A 23542-nucleotide genomic window follows, 5' to 3' on the forward strand; every position below is an offset into this window, starting at 1 on the left:
GGGCGGCTTCTGCTACGGGCAGTCGGTGGTCGAGAGAGACGAACGAATAACCAGATGGGAAAGCTCGAAGAAGCCGATCATTGTGGGGGCAGCCCTGCGAGCTTGTGGCGTGTGGGGTTTTTCTGGCGTTTCCTTGTTGTTGGTTGTTTGGTTGTTGGTCCCGGTATCGCTTCTTCCCCGGCGTCATGGTCACGGTCAAGGGCATAGGCGCAGGCGCAGGCGCAGGCACAAACCCTGACCGCTGGCAAGTATTTCAAATATCGAGCTTGGGGGATGAGACCCGGGTCCGAGGTACCAGGTATGTTCGAGAGGGCATGCACTCGTTTATCTTTTGGTGCACGATTGATGCATCTCACACTGTCCTCCGTCCTGCACTGTGTAAACTTCCGGTGCGGAATTGAAGCCGAAATCATCTGCCGGCAGAAGACTGAAAAAAGCTGATCAATTTGCTATGCACCAGATCACACTAAGCCCTGTCCTTCTCCAAGATTATTGATACTGGTGCCCTTACCGGATGGGCCCCCCTTCATTCACCCACGCCTGGTGGCCTCGTAGGAGTTCGGGGTGTTCCGTATGCGGCAAGCAGAGAGGCCGCATTTCTCCAGCCATGCATGCGTGCCATCTCCCTTGTGACACACAACTCGATATAGCCTCCCTTTCCTGCTTCCGTAGCCTCGTTGACCTCGAGCATCTGCACACCTCTCACTCTGGCCTCGTTGTCCCGTTATACTGTGTGTGCGCGCCGTGATGGCTCCAATATAGACACTTCCCGTCCAACATTACATCCCGAGTGACCTCATGGCTTGAGATTCGCATGTCGCTTTCCGCAATCATGCGAGCGGCTCTCCTCACACCCTGCTTCAGAACCCGCCCATACCTCTCACCCTCTGCACGGCGCCGACAACACCTCTTGCCCAAGCGAAGCGCCCAGGGTCTACGCCGATGGCCCCCTCGGCCTGCTCGCCCGTCTCGGGATCCTTCCAACACCCGGCGTCGTCCCCCTGACTCTCCACCTTGCCGTACAGGTGCGTGTTCTGATTCTGCTTGATCCCCTCGATCCACTTCCCCACGACCAGCGGACTGTCGATCATGACGTTGACTTCTTGGCTGTGGTACCACGACTGCGTGTCTTGGTTGCCGTTCCCCTGGATGCCGATGTGGTCGTCGACGATCATGATCTTGATGTGACAGGACCGTTGCTTGAATTTGTTGTGGATCGGTCGCATTTGATCCTTGGCCACGTAGGCGTACACCTCCAGGTTGCGCCGGTGTTCCGGCCCAATGTCGCGGTAGAGACTGTGCGCGATCATCTCGTTGTGTCCGCCTTGCATGGGCAAAAGCTCGCCGGCGTCGTTGTAGCCCAGACAATAGTAGTACGTTACCTTGACGCCGCGTTTGCACGCCTTCACGATCTCAGGCAGTAGAGCTTCGGCGTTCAGATCCGGGGTTTGGATGAACACCGATCGCGCGGCGTGTCGGAGAGCGGACAGGAACGCTTGGTTTTGCGGGGTGTACAGGCTGTGCTTGTTCGGCGCGCCCCAGGGTTGCCGACAGACCATGGCGATGGGGAATGGATCGTGCCGGGGAATAGGGATCAGAGGGGTCATTGAATCAGCTGGTTCGATCTCGGGGGCATTCCCCTTTGTGTGCGGTTGGATGGTGGTGTTGAGGAGACGGGTGATTGCATTGATGCGCGTCTCGCCCTTTCGAGGGTTCAAGGCTGCTACTGCACGCAGGACCTCCGATTTGAGGTCCGGGTCGTAATGGGGGTCCTGGGAGGTATGCTGAGGTAGGTCTATCTGTGCACCTTCCTCGGCTATCTCTCTCAAGCTGTCGGCCCCCTCAGGAACAGAGCTTGTGCTAAGAACGGTCAGCGACCACTTCCCAGTCGATCTACGGGGAACCCTACGCATGGTAGACCGTCCTCAACTTTCCGTGCTCATCGAACATCGTGGCATGACTCTCGGCCTCGTCGAAAGTTGGCGTCGGACAAGCAGCCGCTGGCCGGTCCAGCAGCGGTAACGGCGGCTTGAGAGCATTGTGCCAGGATATGAGAGCGACCTCGTAGAAAGAGTCGACAATCGGCCCCTCGAACTGCGTCATCATTTCCATATTGTCAATGTCTTGGATATTGTTGCTCTGCACAATGGCAATCCGTCTGTCGACGACCATGTACTTGGCATGAAAGGTGCCGAAGATGGGTCGATGAAAGTTCACGACCTCGATATCGACGTTGGGGAGTTCGTCGGGATGCGGAATCCTGATTTTGCCGTTGGGGTCGGCAAACTCTTCAGCCTTGACGGTAAGGTGGTTGTTGAAGACCTGCTGAGGTCAGATACAACCAGCAGCAGCCTGTCGGGCGGAACCTACCTGCTTCGTACTGCCGCGGTCATAGATGATCTTGACGACCACTTTGCGGTCGTTCAAGACTGCCTTTTTCGAGAGTTCTCGTAATCCCTGTACGAGTGTCAGTCTCAGCCCCGGTGCGCTCTCACTACTATGAGGATTGCCAGGTCGATGCACAGGCAGGACAAGACCGGCATCGCCGCAGGGTCTGTCTTCTCCGGAGATCATCTTACATTGGTAATCAGCCTGGTTGGTTCTGAATACATCCAGAAGTTGGTCGCTAGGAATACTTCGTGCTCCGCCCTAGCTATTACATTTGACATGTGCCGACAGATATCAGGGACCATTGCCATAATGGTAAGCGGGCACACTCCGTTGGACCCCATGAGGGAAGGCGAGCAAACGCCCACCAGCGGATTCCTCTCCAGCGTACACAAAACATCATGATAGATCTAGACACGGCGTCAGCATTGGCATAGAGGCCATGGGTCGTCACTGCCGCAACTCGTACCCTCAAGAACAAATCACTCGGATTCGATGGTCCCCAATTCCCACATTCTCGAGCCTCCTGAAGATCACGCGGCGTTTCCTCGCCTAGCTTCAGCTTCTTGGTGACGATCTCATCGTCGGCGCCGACGCCGAAGAGCTTTTTCGCCGCGTCATGAGGACACAATGATGGGTTGTTGGCCAATTCGGAACTTATCGAACGGCCGTTCTGGCAGAGCTCGTAGACGTTTTTCGGGATCATGCTGGGACCGAGAATCTCCGCGGTGTCTTTGCGATGGTGGTTATCGCATCACGACCGCCGAGATGTCTTCAATGATTCAGCAGCTTGACAGCGTCGCGTGCACTTGCGGGCGTCGGACCTGCGCAGTTGGCGGCCAAATGCAGGGTGATGCAATGGCGATGCTGGGCGTCGTGGCAAGTCTGGGCCAGCTGGAACCAGGTGAGATCTCATGCCGCTTATCATCTCTTGTCCTCCAGCGGTGGGAAGAAGCGGTTCGAGTCAAGGCCGCGCAATCAAGGGTTCAGATGCTCGAAAACCTGCTTCCATCCGCACACTGGCGATTGGTTTCTCATTGCGGGCCATTCCGAGAGAATGGTGTTGCGTCGCGTGCGCTGGCTGATCTCACGCTCGCATCTTTAGGTACATTAGGCACTCATCGCGTCTCATTGGGGGCGGCGATGACGGCATTGCACCGCGAATTCCGTCCAATCCAGGTTCGCGGGGTGGCGGGGTCCCCTAAAAGCTTGACAAAGCTTGTTTCGGGCCTGCTGAAGCCTAACCTCCCAGAGCACAACTAATTACGAATGTTGTGGACGGAGTCATCGGACTCTGCACAGTACAAACAGTAGGGCTCAAGCACGCCCTAAGTCCCGTCGGTTAGTGGTTCGTCACGTGCCCCGTTCACCCTGAGGAATGACAGTCTACACGCTCAAGTTACGAGAACGGCCGGGATTTATTGCAGCGACATGTTCGCAAAGTCGCCTCTGGTGTGCAGCATTGATTTGCGTGATGCGAATGCTTCTGCAAGGCAGCCGCGACGGAAGACATATGCCGGCTTCTTCTCGCTCCTCCTTCTATTACCCTTGACTATCTCTTGTGGAGAACTTCCCGATTGGATCCCCCGATCTGACGATTAAGAGAAGCGGAGAAATCATCCCATTGTACAATGCCTTGCCGCCCATTTTGACCTTCCATCCCAAAACTCTCAGTATGCTTTCCAGTTACCACCCGCTACCCATCAATCAATGCCAGAATATGCCTGCAAATCACAATTGGCCGGAAAGGATGGCCTCGGTCGCTGCGCGATGGGTTAGCCTGAGAGAGCGTTCAAATGAGTGCGACAACTTACCACTTCCAATGTACGCCCTCTTCACGTCTAGGTTGACGTTGAACCGCCGCTCTAGCTCCTGTTTGATACCTTTCTTCGTCACGGTCATTAAATCGGCCGTCTTCAAGATGTCGCGGATCTCGTTCAAGATCATGTCGTCAGTGGGCAGTCCAGTCAAGTCCGACATGTCCATGTCGGCCACGGACTGACCACCAACCATCATCCCGCCCGCCATCATGTCAGACGGCGCCAGGGACATCCTCGACTGGCTATAACCCCGATCGTACATTGGTGGATGCACGTCGAGCTGCGAGACAGATCGGGAAGGCGCCATGAGGTGCGCGGTGCTCTCGTAGTAGCCCGTGTTGGCACCTCCGTAGACCGAACCCGCAGGGTGATATGACTTGGTGCCATAGCTGTATCCTGACACTTCGGTGGCGTCGTCCCGTTGCGTCTGCGCGTCCCACAGTTCGGCTTGGTACTCTTCCCACTTCTTCTTGGGGATCGAGTCAGGATCGAACTTGCCCTCGTCCGAGATCAAAATCTGCCGGCCCTTCTCACCCGTCACCAGACGCGTGTTCCCCCAGCTGAAATCATCCATATGCCAGAAAGCGTAGAGTGGCAGGCCGAGCGAGAAGACAGGCATGGCCAGAATATACACAATCATCCAACCGATCATCTCCCACTTGCGCCTAAGAATGAAGATGATGGCCTGCAAACCGTAGATCGCACCCAGCAGAATGAAGGCGGTCAGAGGTATGACTTCGCTCGACGTGGAAAGCAAGACGATCAAGTACACAATGTAGGCCACCGTGACCGGCGCGATCACCGTCGACAGCAGGTCCAAAAAGACGACGAACCGCATGCTGAAACAGCAAAACCCGCACAGCTGCTGGAGAGGCAACAGCTCGACCAAGTTGTGCACGGTACTGTTGATCCACCGGCGTCGCTGAGACATGAACACCGTCCAGCTGTCTGGCGCAATGGTCCAGGCGTGCGCATGGAAGATATACTTGGTCTTGTACTTGGAGTGATACTTGAGAAGCAGCGTGGTGAGATATCTGTCTTCGCCCAGGTGCAACAAGTTCTTCATGTGCAACGTGTCAACCCGGATCTCTGAGTAGTCCTGGATGATCTCTTTGCTCACGAAGAGCGGCTTCCCGGTCTCGGCGGCTCGGATTCGATACATGGTGAAACAACCGGGCAGGCACGTGACGGAGCCAAAGAGAGACTCAAAGGCCTTTGTCAGGTTGTGTGAGATGTAGTACTCGTACACCTGCATCATGGTGATGAAGGACGACTTGGCGTTCGACAGCGACGTCTCTCCGCACACAGCAATCAGCCGGGTGTCGCGCAGGAACGCCGAGACCATGCGCGTAGCCGAGTCGGGCGCGACCACCGTGTCGGCGTCGATCTGCAACATGAATTCGTAGAAGGTCGGGTTGACTCCGATAATGTTCCTGATCTGATGATGCATTTCGAGTTCCAGAGGGCTCATCGGCAAGTTGTAGTGCACGCGATTCAGGAAGCGCATGATGACCATCTGCGAGTCACGTTTACCTCTGTTTCCCGGTCTCGAGACTTCGGACGGTTTGCCAATCTTGACCACCACCATGAAGGGGACGATGTGCCCCTGCACTTCGTAAAGACCCGAGTACACCTTGCCCATGTTGTGTTGCTTCATGCCTTCACCAAGCGATTCGAAGCTCAATGGCTCAGGGTCGACTGTTTCCGCCACGCCCAAAATGTCGAGAACAATCCGTGGGGTCGGTCGGTCATTTCCTTGCCCGATAATCATACCATCGCAGACCACAATCAGCAATTTGCGCTTGTCGTCGTATCGCATGCGGGCTGCGGAATCGATAGCTCGACGCAGAGACTCTTCGTCTTCGGTGTAGGCCGGGACTTGGCATATAACGAACTTGTCCAAGTTTTCAGGCACGTTCTTCCCTCCGAATTGAAGAGCCGCGAAGAACTTGAAGCCGATGACGGTACACAGCAGGATCGAGATGGCCAGGAGGATGTACTGAGCGAAGAGACACTGTGCCGAGTTTCGAGTATCCGTAACGCCCACGAAGAACAGGTTTTCCATACAAAGCTGCATGCGAGCCTTCAACGCCGGGTCAATGTCGAGCGCGTTCCAGTACTTGGTGACGTCCTGACCTGCCCGTTGTGTGAACAAGTCCACCACGGTATCGTCCATGAAATTGGTATCGACGCCCGAAGGCACCTCCTCACCCGGGGGCGCTCTGACGGTGCGGCCGCCTTGGTTGTACGTCGTGAAGTCGTATACACGGCCGTTCATGCTTGCGATGGCACGCGATTTTTTGGCCAGGGAATGCACATATTGAGGGGTGTATCCAATCATGCCTTTCTTGTAGTTGCCTTTCAAGAAGATCATTTGTTCATAGAACCAATCTGGGCGAGAGTCGTTTGTAAAGTACCGGAAATCGTGGTAACGACGGTTTGGGTCGGTGGTACTGATGACGGTGGCAGACCCAGAAATGTTGGTTGTCGTGTAGTCCAGCTGGACCGTAGGGTCAACGCGTCCATCTTTCCCTTGGCAAAGCGCCGACACCTGGACTGGGAAGAGGCCAGTTGCATCCAGGCCAGCATACTTCTCAATCGAGGTTTGGGGAATGATACTTGGATAGTGACTGGGCGCATAGGCTCCTAGATCAAACACGACTCCTCGGATTGCAGTATAGGCGGTGTGATGATCCTTGCCGTCATGCGATGACAACTCGGCTGCAGAATAGACGTTCTGTTTCGGACAGATAAGTTGAGGGAAGATGACGATGAAGAATGCCACGAAGAGACAGCTGAGCCAGATCATGATGTTGATGGCAAACTTTTCTCTCCACGCCATGCGTACATCCTTGCGCTTCATGCCGCCACCCCACTTGATGGCGAAGTCGGGAAGGTACCAGGTGAGGAAGTAGACGATTGCGAGCCATCTCTTGCGTGAAGAGGACACAGGCACCACATCGACCTCTTCCATCTTCTTCCTGTTGCCCTTCTCGGCGAGCTCTTCCTTGGTTTCGAGATTGCGGAACATGTCGCCCGAGTTGAATGCAGAGGCGCCCGCCTCGGACTTGGTGTCGAGTTCTCTATTGCCGAAGTAGCCGCCTCCTTTTGTCTCGTCACCATATATGTTGGGTGTCCCATCGTGAGAAGGAACCAACCGGGCTTTGGAATCACTGAAAGGGTTCAGGCTCGGCGTACCGGGTCGGGAAAGTGTGGGGACATCGCCGCCGAAGTAAGCCGCGCTCTGAGAGCCGGTGAGAGCAATGCTTGCCCAGCAGCGTTCGCTGAGGAACACGCCGGTGTTGCCAATTCTTGCCTCATTCCCGGGCCACTGCTTGCTGTCCAAAACGAGCTGGGCCTTCTCGCGATCACTTCCCACGACGCCAGGGTCGGCCTCTGTCAGGCCCAGAAACTCCCCAAACGGTAGAAATATGTTGAAGTCGGCTGTCCGGAGTCTCTGACTGATTTCGGCTATGCCAAACATTTGGACTTGCTGCCGGACACATTTGCTGTCAAACTGGTTGGCGATCCTCCTGTCATTGGGCTTCAAGCAGAATATAAAGTAGTTGTTGACGTTAGGGGCAGTCAAAGATTTGGTGATATTGTCCAACGAAGAGAGGAATTGGGCTGCCGCACCCTGAGACAACCCGGTAGCAGAAGGCTTGGTTCGTCGGGTTCTGCCCTCTTCTGGGGCACTGGCCGAGTCGCCTTCCTCAGGGGGAGCAGGAGAACGGTCGGCTCTTCGACTCCCCATTCGGCGCAACTGTTCATGCTTCTTCCGGGACAAGCTAGGCATACGCAGAGGCTTCGAGCTGACCTGGGCTTGAACGATGGCTGTCTTCTCGGCTGGGTGGCTGACCGTGTTGAGCGCTTCTTGACCGAACAAGCTTGCAACAAAGTCGCTCTTGGTGGCTCTGATCATGTTCATCAAATCTCCCGAGACCACATCGCCGTTCTCCTCGACCAATCTATTGACGGGATAGTCGACTTCACCAGCGTAGTGGCGAACAGTGAACGAAGCAGCAAGGTTTGTGGTGGCAAAATTGCTCCCTGGCAAGGTCGTGGATGCGCTGCTGACTGTGATGGCCTTGTTCTTATCCTGGAACCGTTTTCGCAAGCTTTCCAGGAATTGGGTGTCTGTGCGGCCACGACGGGTTTGGTCATCGAGAATGGCGAGCAAGCCATTGCCATGCTTTAGAAGGCCGCGCACGGCGTCCGAATTGTCAAAGTACCTTGTGGCTGGCACGCTGACTTCCTCACTGTCAAGCATCTCGGCCGTCTTCTCAAAGAATCCGTGCAAGCAAGTATTGTAGAGCGACTCATTCGCAGCGTTGTTTAGCAGTTGGTCCAGGACCGAGCCGGTAGACGAGTGGTCTGCAAATCCGGGGAAGTCGACGATTGAGACTGTGTTGGCCACTGCGTCCTCTGCCGCACACATCCGTTGGTTGATGCTTTCGATAATGTATGCCACAAGAAGCGAGTACAGCGTTGTTGCGAGTTCGTCGGCGTTCTCTCTCGCGCCCTTGGCATCAAGCATTACGGTGACACGCTCCCGGTGGATTGTCCGCGTCTTATATCTCATGCTCTCCTCGAGATCCTTGACGCTGAGACCGAGAAACGCAGCGACCGAAGCAAGGGTGTCGGTGTTTTTGACCACCGTCACAGTCTCGCCACCCTCGTGCGAGAACCCACCACTTTCTTCCGCGGCGGTCATTGTAGCCTGGCCTGTCCCGAATTCGAGCTGGCCGATATGCAGAATGGCGGCCAGCACTTGACAGATCTCCGCAATTTCCGCCCTGGGAAACTCGAGTTTCCGCAAAGCCGTCTTGAAGTGCTGAAAGCCTTCGGCGTCATTGATGCCCACTTTCATCTGCGTTGGATGGCCTAAATATCTCCATCGCTTCTGAGCCACCGAGGCAGATCTTGTGAGGCCGCCAGTGCCCGAAGTACTGATGTTCGTGTGTCCGTTGAGGCCGAGATGTGCCTTCTCGGCTGCGCTGGTCCCCGCCAAGAGATAGTACAGCACATGAAAGCTCCTCTCACCGGTCGGGACGTGTGATATGCGACTCCTCTCCAGGCGATGGTCCAATATTTTCCCTCCAATGAGGGTGGGTATCGAAGAAGAAGCGTCATATTGTAACTCGTAGAACAGGCCGGCCTTGGAGGCCATCTGAGTAGTGGTAGTTTTGGTCGTCGTCAAAGTATCGAAGACGAAAGCGGCGAGAGACAGCTTGGAAGAGAGCGGTGTCGAGGAAAAGGAGAGAAAGGCTGAAAGGAGATGTGACCTGACCGTCGTCTTGCCGGACCCGGACTCGCCACTGTTGCACGATTAGCATCCGCTCCTGAACAGTTGTCGGTACGCCGTGATCGTCCTTACAAGAAAACGACTGCTTGATCCTCGCCTCTGCTTCCCAGTCGCGCCCACGCTCTGCGAGCAAGTTCCTCCGCCTCGCCCATGGCGCTGCCCTCCTTTTCTCCATTGGGTCCCCGGCTTGACGAAGTGTATGTGTTGAGACAGATTAGAGCCTGCGAGGATAGCTTTGCCGTCGGCAGTGAAACGTGGAATCGACTAGCCAGATGTGCCGTCAAATGAGTGTCGGATTGTAAATGAGGTGGGAGGGCAGGCAATGACGCCTGCAGATGAGCAGGGACATTGCCGCGAGCAGCCATTCCGTCGAGAGGTTTCGGACGCGTCAAATTATATGCAACGGCAAGCCGTCTCGGCTCTTACCCCAGATCGAACAGCAGATCGTCAATTCATCAGGATAGCGGCGGTTGGGACAAGGGTAACGATCCGGACTTCAGGAGCCTTGAAGCGTCAGTCGAAGGGGATCCGGAGTTTGCGAGGACGAAGCAACGAGCGTCAGGAGAGTCGAAAGAAACAACAATGAAAAGTGAGCGATTGCAACGAAGGGTCGTGGACTCGTAGCAAAGAGTGCAATTGAGAAAATCCAACGTCAAGTGAGTTGACAACAGGAGCAACACAGGCTTCGATATCCGCGCAGGAGAGAGGATCCGTCTGCGCCATTCATCGTTTGCCGGGCCAGAGATTTCAGGCGCGGGCGGTCATTGTACTGTCTTTACAACCGACACAACACACACCTGTCAGTCCCCCTGCCTGTTTCGGCCTTTTTGTCTAACAAGACAGTTGATCATTGGGCCAGTCCGCCAACTGCGCCACTGCCGCTCCTCCTGTGTACACGCGAGATCTTTGACTTCCCGGACAAGCACCAGGCCGCCGTCGATGCTGACTACTCGTACACCGCACAAGCTGAAAAAGAAGAAGAGCATGCCGGACCCGAATATAGAGTGATGACTCTTGTGGTGGTTGCGGCGTGCTGACTATTCTCGGTGACCCTTTTCTCTCGGGCTTGACTCAAAAAAGCACCCACTACGGCCTATTTGCCACACATCCAGTCGTACTCCGTATGTATACAAGTCATCATCCGGACTTGCTGCGCGGCCATGGTCAGTCCGCGACGAGCCACACCTGCTTGAGAGCGAATACTCCACGAAAAGGATGGCCTGGCTCCTTGCTACTATCGAGGAAACTGGAGAATGAGATTTGCGAGAAGAGACCTTCACTAGTTCCCATGTGTCAGACGACAATGCCAATTTTGTTGAGCGTTATTGTTCTCCTATTTTCCGCCGTGACAGTTGTAGCACCAGTCTCCGTCCTACGTAGGCACGTAGGCACCGTTCCGCAAAGCGTGACTGATGCGCAAGATCCGACGATGACGGCTGCCGAAGCCCCAAAGTGAGACAGTGTGTTCGTGATGCAGCACACATCATGCATCCTGCAGGTGAGCAGCGGCGGGCAGCAAACAGCCGAGCGGTGAAGCCTGAGCCCGGAGGTCGCACGCCCGCGGGAAAGGACAGTGAGGGGACTGTCAACACTTGTGCAGATCATGTGACTTGGCTGGCCCCGGGCTTGTTTGAGGCGAAGACGGAAATGTGGGCAGAGGTGGGCATCCACTGAAACAAGACGCGATGATTTTGCTCCCGTCTTTGGTTGGATCTCTCGTCATGCCGTGTTTACTCGTATTGGGTGTGACGGGAGTCAAGGCCCGGAAAGAACTCGTCAGTCGCGGCACCCGTTGTGCACCGTACATGTCGTCTTTACGTATTGCTTGACCTGCACGCGTGGTGCTTTCCACGACCGGTTGCCCTGGAGCACCTTCGCGTGACCGTGGTGATTGGCTTGGAGCAGATTCTTGACCTTTTAACCTCCCGGACTCCCCTGCAGCAACCCGAGCATCTCGGGCCCAGAGAAGGTTAATGTTATTCGAGATCCGGGGCTCGACTGCCCGAAAATGGGTGCTAGCGCTCAACGTGGCGCTGGAGATTGGCTGCTATTCTTGACCTGGCTCGCCCGTGGCTGCGGATCGCTGCGAGCGTTGCAGGGATGCTTATTGTTCGGTCATCAACCTGTAATGTAACGGTCAATACACAGCCCAAAACACGCGGGTGGAGCGTTGGGACTCCTGTCTGCTTGAGCCATTGCCAGTGTCGCTTCTGCCATCACCCATTCATTCTGTACACACCTTCGCTCAGTAACAGTATCACATTCGCTTACACGTTGCAATTGAACTGCTGAAGAGATTCATATTTATCAGCCCGTCGTTTTCTGCTGACCTTTGATCGCACGTTCCGCATGCTGCATTGACGATACCCCCGACGAGGCTCCTGTCGAACCCCTTCATTCAACCCCCCGAGAGCAGAGGCCAAGAAGAAAGTTGCAGGACCACGAAGAGCAGTTGGATATCAGACACAATTCCATCCTTTCCCAGCGCTCGGTAGAGGCCCTGTCGAGCAGGAAGGTCGACAGGGGCCCGAGCCCGACTTTGGCTCAACATGGCCAACCGTTACTCAACGTACTCGAACAATTCCTCCCACGTCGGTGCTGCTCGATCCGCGGCTCAGCAGCCAACGCAGGTCTCGACAACGACCCTGCTCAACTCTCTTCACACCGTCTACGCGTCAGGACAGACCTACCAGCTGGATTCATGCACGAGCGTCAGCGTCAACACCTGGCTGACCGCAGTCAACCCAGACGCCCAAGGCCGAGTAGGTGGCGTGGTTGATGCCGATCTCGTCTCAAGAGCATGGGAACATGCCAGGAGAAGAGCAGAGGATGGCTGTATAATCCTAGGCTCGCTACACCCTTCGACGCCCTCGCTGTTTCAGGCCTTCTTACAAGTCGTGCCCTTGCCCACTCCAGAGGTCGCGTACGCAGCTCTGACGGCGCTCCGACCCTTTCTCTCGTGTGTAACGCCTTCCAACCCAACAACATTTAGGCACTCTGCTCTCGCGGCCAAGTACACGGTCACTCTCGGCGGGACAGTGACCGGGTTTACCCTTGCCTTGTCAGGCTCGGGCATTGACGTGGAGAAAGGTCTGCTCAGGATCCCCTCCGAATCTGGCTTTCGCGCGTTTGACGTCTTCTATTACCTTTTAACGTCAGCATCCACTCCGGCTGAGCGCGAGGTTTTGGGCCTACAACCACCGTCCAAATACACGTTGTTGAACAGATCCGGATCCTACGATCCGCCCAGCTACCTCCCAACGGCCGACGATGCCGCGGCTGCAGAGGACTTTAGAACAGCTTTGAAGAGGATTGGGATCAAGGGCGCAGATTTCCGTGGTCTACTGTCCTGTCTTGCCGGGTTGCTGAAGCTGGGAGAGACAATTGGACTCTTGGTTGACGCGGATGTGTTGGAAGATACATGCCAGGACATAGGCGCTCTAATTGGACTCGAGCCCGACGTTCTCGCCAAAAAATGCACCACCGACGACCGCGAAGTGCTGATCGCCAGCATGTACGAAGCTTTGGTGGACTGGGTTCTGTCCAAGGCAAATGATGCCATTGCTGCAGAACTCCGCTCAGGTGCTCTCACCCCTGATTCCAGCACCGAGGCTGGTGATGAGGTCAGTCTGACCATCATTGAAGTGCCTGGCCAGGCACTCGGGAAGGCTATAGCTCTGCGGAGTGTTTTTGATGACACCCAAGGCATCAACGCCGAGATGAAGGACGATGGCGTCGAGGTCATCTCCGCTGGCCATTCGGTGTTGAACGAGACCAACACAGCTGTGGCAGAGGTGGAAGCTGATTTGGGCATCAAAGGCGGGCCCCTTAGCCGGGAAAGAGAGCACGACCGAGACCGAAGAGAGGGCATCCTGCAGAAGATTGGCGCCGAAGCCGAGGCTGGGGGTTTCCTGCGCACCTTGCTTTACCCAGTCGATGGCGAAGGCCTCAACTTTGGTCGGAGAGGTCGCTTCGACCTTACTACTACTCTCGCTAGCAGCAGGGCATGGTTTCAGCTCTCGATCCACCCCACCGACGATTCCCCGAGTACCCTGGCTGCCTCGCCGTCAGCAACCTCTGCATGGTCTGCTGGGCCGGTGTCGAGACAATTACGCGCATGGAGACTCCCAGAATGGGCGAACCATCGCAACCGGCGACTCGATTTCACAGCCGATTTCGACGTGGAGGAGTTCGTGACGAGATACTCCCGGCTCGGCTGCAAGGACGGCAAGGATGGGATCGAAACGTTCCTCCTAGAACGAGGGTGGACGAATGGCGAAGTGATCATCGGGAAGGAACGCATATGGATGCGTGAATCAGCGTGGTGGGAAGCTGAGTCAATGCTCGATATGAAAACCATCAAGCATGACTACCCCGAGAGCAACCCCTTTGCTGAACCACTCAACCCCTTCGCGTCGGGCTACTCGGCCAACCCGCCTCATAACGGTAGCGGCTTCTTTCCACCAATGGGCGACAATATGAGTGTCCAAGACAGCCGTGAGAACCTCCTGGGTGCCGCCGCTACAGAACGCGCGAAGTCGGTCGCGCCAACCATGGCTCGGACGACTCATACCATCGGCGGTGATTATGGTCTCGGTCCCAAAGGTGACACGCAGAAGAACGATTCATATTGGGACGCGGACCTCGGCCATTACGTTGGAGGAATGGACCCTGAGCTGGCTGATCCTCGAAATGTCCAGTCCGCAAAGACATCCGCGGGCAGACAAGCCTGGGTATCCCTTGTGTGGGCACTGACATTCTGGATCCCGTCGGTCTTCTTGCGCTATATTGGCCAGATGAAGCGACCCGATGTCCGCATGGCGTGGCGCGAGAAGTTGGTCTTGGTGTTTCTCATTTTCTTGCTGAACGGCGTCATTATCTTCTACATCATTGAGTTTGGGCGGTTGTTGTGTCCGAACTTCGACAAGGCCTGGAACGCCAAAGAAGTTGGCTTCCACACCGGCACGAATGACTACTACGCCAGTATTCGGGGCGGCGTGTACGACTTTACGAAATTCTACAAAACCCAACACAGCGACACCTCCATCAAAACCACCGCGGAGAACATGCTGCCTCTTGCTGGTATGAATCTCGACGCCTACTTTCCACCGCCCTTGAGCCGCGCCTGCCCGGGCCTGAACGTCGACGAAAGTGTGCTCCTCCAACACAACGACACGAGTGCTGTTCTGTTTCCCACCGCCCTCCACACCTCTGGGCATCGGTATCAACCTAATCAGCAATCCAAACTCTATTCCTGGGACTGGTACAGCGACGACTTCCTCCCCAAGATCAAGGAATACTACAAGGGAGATCTCGTCGTGACCAAGGCGAGCATCAAAAGTCAGGCCGAGAACGACCAAAGGCAGTGGGTGGTCATCGACAAGAAGATCTACGATTTGACTGACTATTTCTACACCCTGGACGTCATGAACAATTTTGTAACCTACAAATTCCTGCCCGACGAGGTTACCGAGCTGGTGCAGACCAATGCCGGTTCCGACATCACCAGTCTATGGGGTACCAGTGCTGCGTTCCAGAACAGTCTGAACTGCATGAACAATGCATTCTACGTGGGCAAGGTCGACTTCCGAGATTCCGCCAAGTGTCAAGTCAACAACTATCTCCTTCTGGCCTTCACCCTGATTCTGTGTGCTGTCATTCTGATCAAATTTTTGGCAGCTCTCCAGCTGGGCTCCAAACGTCGACCGGCTCCGCAGGACAAGTTCGTCATCTGCCAGGTTCCAGCGTACACTGAAGGTGAAGACCACCTTAGGAAATCGCTCGATTCTCTTACTGCTCTTCAGTACGACAACAAGAGGAAGCTTATCTGCGTCATCTGCGACGGCATGATCGTTGGAGGCGGCAACGATCGGCCTACCCCGAAGATCGTGCTCGACATCCTCGGCGTTGACCCTAAGATCGATCCTCCCGCTCTGCCCTTTCGGTCTGTCGGCAACGGCAGTGAGCAACTGAATTACGGCAAGGTCTACTCCGGACTGTACGAGTACGAGGGCAACGTGGTCCCTTACATTGTGATCATCAAGGTCGGGAAAGAGTCCGAGCAAACCAAGTCCAAGCCCGGCAATCGTGGTAAGCGAGACTCGCAGATCTTGCTCATGCAGTTTTTGAACCGTGTCCATCACCGGTCCCCCATGTCACCTCTCGAGCTCGAGATCTTCCACCAGATCAACAACATCATCGGCGTGGATCCTGAGTTGTATGAGTACCTTCTGATGGTGGATGCCGATACTATGGTCAAAGAGGATTCACTCAATCGCCTGGTGGCCGCCTGTGCCAACGACGCGAAGATCGCAGGTATATGTGGTGAGACGAGCTTGGAGAATGAAGAGCGGAGTTTGTGGACCATGATTCAGGTCTACGAATACTACATCTCGCATCATCTCGCCAAAGCTTTCGAGTCCTTGTTTGGCAGCGTCACCTGTTTACCCGGATGGTAGGTCGCTTCTCCGGTCGTGTTGGAATCCTGCTGACCCCTGCACAGTTTCTGTATGTACCGGCTTAGAACGGCCGACAAGGGACGACCCCTGATCATCTCCGACAAGGTCATCACCGAGTATGCCGACTGCGAGGTCGACACGCTGCACAAGAAGAACCTCCTCTCGCTCGGCGAAGATCGATATCTGACGACACTGATGACGAAGCATTTCCCGCAAATGTCATACAAGTTCATTCCCGACGCTTACGCCCTCACTGCCGCCCCGGAGTCGTGGTCTGTCCTGCTCTCGCAGAGAAGACGATGGATCAACTCGACCGTCCACAATCTTGCCGAGTTGGTCTTCTTGAAAGATCTGTGCGGTTTCTGTTGTTTCTCGATGAGATTCGTCGTCTTCATCGATTTGTTCGGCACGTTGATCCTGCCTGCAACATGCGCCTATCTCGGCTATCTCATCTACAGAGTCGCTTCCCATACGGGCCAATTTCCTCTTATCTCCCTTGTTATCATCGCGGCTGTGTACGGTCTCCAGGCCATCATATTCATTATCAAGCGACAATGGCAGCACGTGGGCTGGATGATCATCTACATCTTGGCATATCCGATCTACAGCTTCGTTTTGCCGGTCTATTCGTTCTGGAACCAAGACAACTTCTCCTGGGGTAACACGAGAATCGTCATCGGCGAGAAAGGAGACAAGAAGGTTGTGGCTATCCAAGATGAAGGATTCGATCCTCGTTCGATTCCGTTGCAAAGGTGGGACGACTACGCCGCTGCAAACAACCTTCCTGGTCGTCGTGGCAACCCGGGTGCATACCCCGAGAAAGGATTCGAGTATGGCTACACTGATGACCCCGCCATGATGGAGATGGACGACATGCACTCGACATACTCGTCTGTGAAACCTGCGAGCACCATTTTGGCTGGGTTTCCTCAGCAGCAAGGCCCATATATGGCCCCGCCACGATCAGCCACACCCATGGGAATGGGTATGGGCATGAACAATCGCGCTAGCACCATGACCGGCCTGACCAACTTCAAAGATCAGCCAGTCAGTCTTCACGGACGGAACATGTCCATGTTGTCTTTGGGAAGTCAAGCTCGCCTGGCCAAATCTCCATCGCCTCAACCCTTGCCCTACCAGGACCACCTCAACCGCAGCCGCAGCCCTTACCAAGGCGGTCTCCCACATTCCGCATCTCGGCCGTCCCTTTTGAACATTGCAAGCCGCCCGGCCTCGACAGTCATGGACTTCCGGACCGTACCTTCTGCTGGCCCGAGTGATCAAGACATCATCATTGCGATCCGCGCCGTCTTGATGGAAGTCGACCTTGACAAGGTCACCAAGAAGCAAGTCAGAGCATTGGTGGAGCAAAGACTGCAGTGCGAGGTGCCTGCGGGCGAAAGGCGGACATTCTTGGATAGGGCCATTGACGGGGAGTTGGCGAACATGTAGATCTGGGCCGGGAACATGTCTGTAGGATATAGGATGTCGAGAAAAAGTGCTGTTTGGATAACGAGCCGACGAATCAAAGCAAAAATTGGATGGGACATGCGGCGGCATTTGGATATTACATGAATGGACATTTGAGGAGTCACTCGGTCAGTCAGTTCGCTGGTCAAGGAAAGGAGGGCTGTTCGGGATAGCTCCTCCCACGCAAAGGAGGTTGTGTTTTGATACCTACAGCTACATTTAATCTACATCAACATCTACGTCTACATCTACCTCGATCAATGGCCAGTTATAGAAGCGATGAGGAGGGATTGGCTAATTGGCCAGGCCCAAGCGGGATGCAGACTCGTACAGGTATCGGCCTCGATGTTAGGATAGAATGAAATGAAATGAAATGGAACCCTTGAAATGAGGATGAGGATGGGCGGAGGCATTTTTCCGCAGCGGACAGTTCGCTCTCTGGGCTTGAGGAATCCCAGACCTCCCAGAGCAGGATTCTTGGTTTCGTCGGGCACCCTGCGCGGACCGTCATTAGCACGGGAGCTTGCGCGTGGCGGGAAAGGCCTGTCAAGCACAGATTTCGCCATGATCTTCCTTCTCGTCTCGGTCGACTGGCATCGAAGAAAGTCTTTCCACTGGTCGAGCTCCTAGGAGGTCACCAGAAGCATGGCAGTTGAACCCTACCGTCCACCACCCGTCACCAGGACAACCGAGCTGAACTTATTTGGGTGGGATACCGTGGTAGCGAGGGGCCATCCCGAGAAAGAGATGGAAAAGAACGAGGTGATGTGGCTGTCACGGACCATAGCCCCAGCCTGACATGTGGAAGAAAGAGCCTGACACATGGACTCTCACCAGGCTGTGACCAAGCTGTGACAAGCACCTCATCAATTACATGATTCCCACATGATATGTGCCGAGGAGCGGGCACGGTGTGCAAATGCCACATTGAATCTGCCTGTACGGAGTCTTGTGAGTAAAAATTTACCGACAAGTAGAGCTGAGGGCGTTGTTCAAAGCACCAACAAGGCGCGGGAAACAAACAGGGGTTATTTACCTAGGTACCTTGCTTGATTCATGTAAGGATCCCGTAATGTCCCGAGGTAGGGAGTACCGAAGTACTCCTGGTAGGTAACTATAGCACTAAGAATACGGAGTACGGAGTACTCGACATTGGTTTGCCCTGTCAGGATCATCCTCACCATAGACGCCATGTAAATCTCAACGTCCCGGCTACTTCCACGAAGATGCTGTACCCTGCGCCATCCGCCTAGCACGTGATTCTTATACCGAGATCTTATTGTAATTATCATCCTTGATCGGGCCGCGATGCCCTCAGCAAGTTAGTGTCGAATACCAGCCCGCTGACCGAGCATTATACCCCAACACGACAGATTCTCACTGGACACAGGGGAAAGCCAGCCCGTCTTCAGCGTGTGGACCCTACGTGAATCACGCCCAGCAGCTTGCACAGACCGGGAGCGCTCACAAGGTCGATCCAAGTACTGGACCCCATGAAAAGCCACAACGTCGTCTCCTTGGTATAGACGAGGCATGACGGACGCAAGCTGATCCGCCAATATGGGGCGGGGGCAAGATACTACGGACCTGATGCTGCCAATCCCGAGGCTAGTTAGCAGGTTCTGCGAAGGGGCTGCTGCAAGCTGCGTGTGCGTGGCCGAGAAGGTGTCTCTTACCGTTATTTGGTCGAGCAGTTGGCGTCAGATGAGATATGTATGGCAGCAAAACACGGCAATGGGCCAAATCAAGGAAGTGGGCCGCGAAATGGCGAATGTGTTCTGTAGGCAGTAGACAAAAGGCGCGACAGTTGAGGGACTATGACAGCGCTACTCGTAGCGGATCGTAGGGACTGGACCTTGGCGCCGACGGTTCTGCACTTGTACCGCCAATCGCGTGTCGTCCGCAGGCTACGAAATATTCCTATCACAGTACTCCGTCCTATGTAGGAGGGTGCTAGGCACGACGTCTGGCGACTTGGCAATCTTCGAGGATGTGACGTTGAAACCCAGGGCTGACGCTACTGTCCGCGGATTCGGGGGCCGCCGGGCTGGATGCCGGGGGGCGGGGGTGGTAGAGGGAGAGGGGAGAGCGCCGAACTCGGAATCTCCAGGGTGAGATGGCGGGAAGAACCTTAAAACGACTTCGCTCACATTACAGTAGTCTTGACGAGTTCTAGTGGACGTCGCAGTCGCTCCTGTACGAGGTACTTCCCCCAGGTGTTGGAAAACAACCAGCCCTGTTGCAGAACACCCAGACAACTCCCTTCCCGGCCTTTCCCGGCCTCTCCCGGCCTCTCCCGTCCACTCCTGTACCCCCTCCCACCGCACGTCATGTCTTAGCGTCCCCTGTTCAGTCGAGATCATCTAAAGTTCCCTTTCGACTTGACCGTCGGGAACCAGCTCCAGCCCTGAGCCGGTTGGGCGGCGGAAGCACGGGCACGGGCTTAATTCCAGGCGCGACCTGCCGTGGGTTGTGATGTAGTTCGACCCCCGCCGGAGCACGGAAATCTCGTGGATGGTTCCGGGCACCTGATTCAATGGCTTCGCCTGCGGCGATTCTGGCAGCATCCCTGGCGCCATCTGCGGCGATCATTGCAGCATCTCTCGCGCCGTCGGCTCTCAGTCCGTTGGCCCCATAAGCGAAGCCTGCGACGCCCAGACCCGCCGTCGCGGCGATTCCGGCGACGCCCAGCCTGACCGCGTTATCCCTCCAGTTTAACCTGTCGGCGGCATCGAGATTTGCCTGGTTCCGTCTGTCGGCAGCCTCGATCTCGGCCCGGGTTCGTGCGTCGGCGGCGGCAATTTCGGCCCTGGTTCGTCGATCGGCGGCATGGATGTTCCGGTCGTTCCGTTGGTCGCTGGCTCTCTCCTGGAAAATCTGCCGATTGTCCTGTTTGGTCCCCAGTCTCGCTTGCCGGTCATTGGCTTCTCTCTCTTGCAGCAAGGTGCGTCGGTCTTCCCGGTCGTGATCGTACGGCGTCAAGCCAAATTGAAGAGTCCGGTGAGGTGGCGGCGAGATCAAATTTTCATCGCCCAACGGCGGAAAGGGCAACGCCGGCCGACTCGGCGGGACTTTCAAGGTCGAGTCTGGGACGAAGTGCTCCATTTCTGGCAACGGCTCGTCAAGGATCTCGTAGGGATCGGGTTCTGGCTCGGGAGACCTGGGCCGATGTGGGCGCTCATCACGAGTTCGCGGTGGATAGGTGTGCTGCTCTTCATCGTCACGTAGAGGTGGAGGGCCGATTGGGGAGGGGTCTGGTGCAGGGCCGCTCGAGGAGGGACCGGCATGAGCCATGATGTTGTATGTGACAAAATCGATCCCCCTTCACGATACCATGCTATACTGTACTGTGGACACTGTACACTGTCGACAAACATTCTTCATCCTCCTTTATAGATATCCCAGTCAGCCCCCCCCCCTCCCCACAGATGTTATATTTAACCCACAAGACAATACCCAGGCTAAGGATGACTGTATAATGAGGCAGTGGCGGTCAGCCCTGTCGATGTGGTGAGTTGTAGGTCTTACAGAGTATATTCCATGACCGAAGTCCTGTCCTGGTCGGGAAGGTGGTATCTCCGTAGCGTCAGCGATACAAAGCGGAGGAAGTACTTAACCCAAAGATCGATTTCCTATTGCCTACATTGGCGATCCTGGGTGATACTCCTGATCTGGCCGAGACTCTTGCTAGGCCCTTGCCATGTGAGTGGGTGCGCGGATAGTGGCGAGGCTAAGGCTGAGCAATATGGCAGCAACCAGACAGGGACGGAATTCTCCGGCTATCCAACCCGAGTTCAAGGGTATTTGGAGGTCATTTTAATGCAGTTCACATTAACATTATCATATTGGAGAAGAAAGACATGTAGGTAGCCTAGTCTCCGACTATACTCCTCGACGAAGACTATGACAATGCAGCTTGGTTACTATAAGATCCAGCACCAACAGGAAAGGCGCGCGAAGCACTCCTGGGTACTGTCTATGTGCCAGAGAGGGAAACTTGCCACAAGCCATGTGATTTTGCTCGCGAGGGGGCCCAAGTCATGCTAGCACCCCCCGGCTGGCACTGCTGGGCATCAGCGGGCTCCGAGATTGCGCGACTTTCTCCACCAAAGCGCGGAGGATCTACGGGCCTATACCTCGCCCTCCGTACCATAGTACGAGTACCCAGTACTGCTGCCGTTGCCATTCAAGGAGTCCGCGGGGCCCCGCGCAGGCGGGCTCATGACTGTAGCGGCACGCCAGCCACCCACACGCACGTTGCCGTCCCGGGCTCTTGGCGCGGGACGCCTGAGCCACTTGGCCATTTGTTGCCCCGCGGTCGACCACGAGTCACGCGAGCAAGTGCTCCATCGGGATGTCGACTTTTCACGACGGCCCCGAAGTACTACATTGTACCCAGTACCCTTGTATTCTCCTAATGAAACACGCTTTGTGGTCCCCCGCCGCTCTATGCAGCCAATACTGGGGTACAACAGTGCACAGGAGATCCTCTCAATCGCCTGGAACATGGTATACGAGTAACCAGGTTAGCAACTCTTTGAAGCGTAAAAGCGACGGTCGCTGCTTCTTGCTGGCATTGGTTTAGCGCTAATTTTCATTTGGCGATTTCACGGGTACGCTGTAGTACTCGTATGGAGTCCGTGGCTGTCAGCTTCTGGAAACGTCGGCATCCAACCCAAGTCAGGATTTCTTCGCTTTTGGGAGGAGACGTTTCCAGCTGAGCGCAGCCGGCCTCGGGCCGTTTGGCGACACCATGTAACCATCCACATGCCCGGTCGCATCCTGACAGGAGCCCGAATTATTTCTGGATACATCGAACAATCAATCGTTCCGAGGTCATCGCCCATCTTTAGAACCATCGTCTCATAGCCACACGTCCGCGTACCGCCGTATAATATGATCAGTGGATTGCTCTCTCGGAGTGTTGTCGACACTCACGGCACTGACACCGACAGAAAAGACGCCCTTGTACTTGAGCTTACCGGTGTTCAAAGGCAGTAAGCATTGACGCTTCGCCGAAGAAAGATGCACGCGCCCGACATGGACCACGGGGAGATGTACAGCGGGGAGATGTACAGCTACGACAATCACGACAACCACGAGCACGCCGCCGGTCATGGCGATGAGAGCCTCTCCTCCGACGACATCCTGGCGCAGATTGACTATTATCTTGACGAGTACGAGCGCATGTTTTACGACCTTGCCAGTAAGTCATCAAGACGTCTCAAGACAGTTCCCTTCTCGTTTGACACGATGCCTGCTTGTTCGGGAATATATGCTCGCGCTATACTCCTACCCCAGCCAGAAATATCAGCCAAGCGAAGGTTGATGCGCTATACCCGCGACAGGCTGCTTACCCAACCAGGAATATCAACCAAACAAAGTTTGACGTGCTAATGAGAACACCCTGCTATAGTGGCGGAAGAGGAGCAGCAGAACGGGCTCCGGCGCATCCTTCGCACGCTGAAGCGATTCGGCAAACAACACCGCCAACTCAACCCGGACGATGAAGAAGCACACTCGCGTTACAAGTTCTTCAAGCATGCGCACAAGGGGAAATACATCCCAGATCCCGACGAGGACGAGTCCGAGTACCGTCCGTACAAGGTCGAGTTGATGGACGAGGAATCGGAAGATGATTCCGACTCGGACTCGGAGGCAGACGAAGCAGAGGAGCACTGCCCATATGACGGGGAAGACGATGGCGTCAATGGCGGATGGGAAGAGGGAGGCTATCATGGTGAGGGGGACGAAGAAGGGAATTACGACGAGGGAGAATGGGATCGATACCACGGTGAGGGAGAAGGGTACCACGACGAGGGAGAAGAGTACAACGGTGAGGGAGAAGGGTACCGCAATGAGGGAGAAGGACACCACCGCCAAGGAGAGAAAGGATATCACAGTGGTGAAGAAGAAGAGTACTACCGCCATGGAGAGAAAGGATACCACGGTGAGGAAGAAGCAGACCACCGCCATCACAAGCACGAATAGTACAGAGAGTCCGTGCCAGCCTTGTCGGTGATAGGGTCCTTCGACTACTCGTACCCTTGAAGTCACACGACTCATCGCGGAACTGTACTGTGTGTATCCACTTGGTTCGG

General features: G+C 55.3%; 5 protein-coding genes across 5 annotated transcripts; 2 read left to right on the forward strand and 3 right to left on the reverse strand.

Annotated features, from left to right (window-relative positions):
* Positions 1-860: 860 nt before the first annotated feature.
* G647_10223 (uncharacterized protein) lies at positions 861-3094 on the reverse strand (the record flags this gene model as incomplete). The annotated part of the gene is made up of 5 exons (XM_008726215.1): positions 861-1860; positions 1910-2325; positions 2371-2457; positions 2580-2798; positions 2858-3094. 5 exons carry the CDS (start codon positions 3092-3094, stop codon positions 861-863), a joined length of 1959 nt encoding a protein of 652 aa, XP_008724437.1.
* A 1025-nt stretch (positions 3095-4119) lies between these two features.
* On the reverse strand, positions 4120-9878 carry G647_10224 (uncharacterized protein; the record flags this gene model as incomplete). The annotated part of the gene is made up of 3 exons (XM_008726216.1): positions 4120-4151; positions 4203-9526; positions 9586-9878. 3 exons carry the CDS (start codon positions 9876-9878, stop codon positions 4120-4122), a joined length of 5649 nt encoding a protein of 1882 aa, XP_008724438.1.
* A 2184-nt stretch (positions 9879-12062) lies between these two features.
* On the forward strand, positions 12063-17423 carry G647_10225 (uncharacterized protein; the record flags this gene model as incomplete). Its single annotated transcript, XM_008726217.1, has 2 exons — positions 12063-15967; positions 16016-17423. 2 exons carry the CDS (start codon positions 12063-12065, stop codon positions 17421-17423), a joined length of 5313 nt encoding a protein of 1770 aa, XP_008724439.1.
* Positions 17424-19790: 2367 nt separating this feature from the next.
* On the reverse strand, positions 19791-20735 carry G647_10226 (uncharacterized protein; the record flags this gene model as incomplete). The annotated part of the gene is made up of 1 exon (XM_008726218.1): positions 19791-20735. The coding sequence occupies one exon, from the start codon at positions 20733-20735 to the stop codon at positions 19791-19793; it is 945 nt and encodes a 314-aa protein (XP_008724440.1).
* A 1746-nt stretch (positions 20736-22481) lies between these two features.
* On the forward strand, positions 22482-23432 carry G647_10227 (uncharacterized protein; the record flags this gene model as incomplete). Its single annotated transcript, XM_008726219.1, has 2 exons — positions 22482-22647; positions 22858-23432. The coding sequence occupies 2 exons, from the start codon at positions 22482-22484 to the stop codon at positions 23430-23432; spliced, it is 741 nt and encodes a 246-aa protein (XP_008724441.1).
* Positions 23433-23542: the final 110 nt, after the last annotated feature.

This window comes from Cladophialophora carrionii (assembly GCF_000365165.1).
Source record: "Cladophialophora carrionii CBS 160.54 unplaced genomic scaffold supercont1.13, whole genome shotgun sequence".
In the NCBI taxonomy this organism is placed as follows: Eukaryota; Fungi; Ascomycota; class Eurotiomycetes; order Chaetothyriales; family Herpotrichiellaceae; genus Cladophialophora; species Cladophialophora carrionii.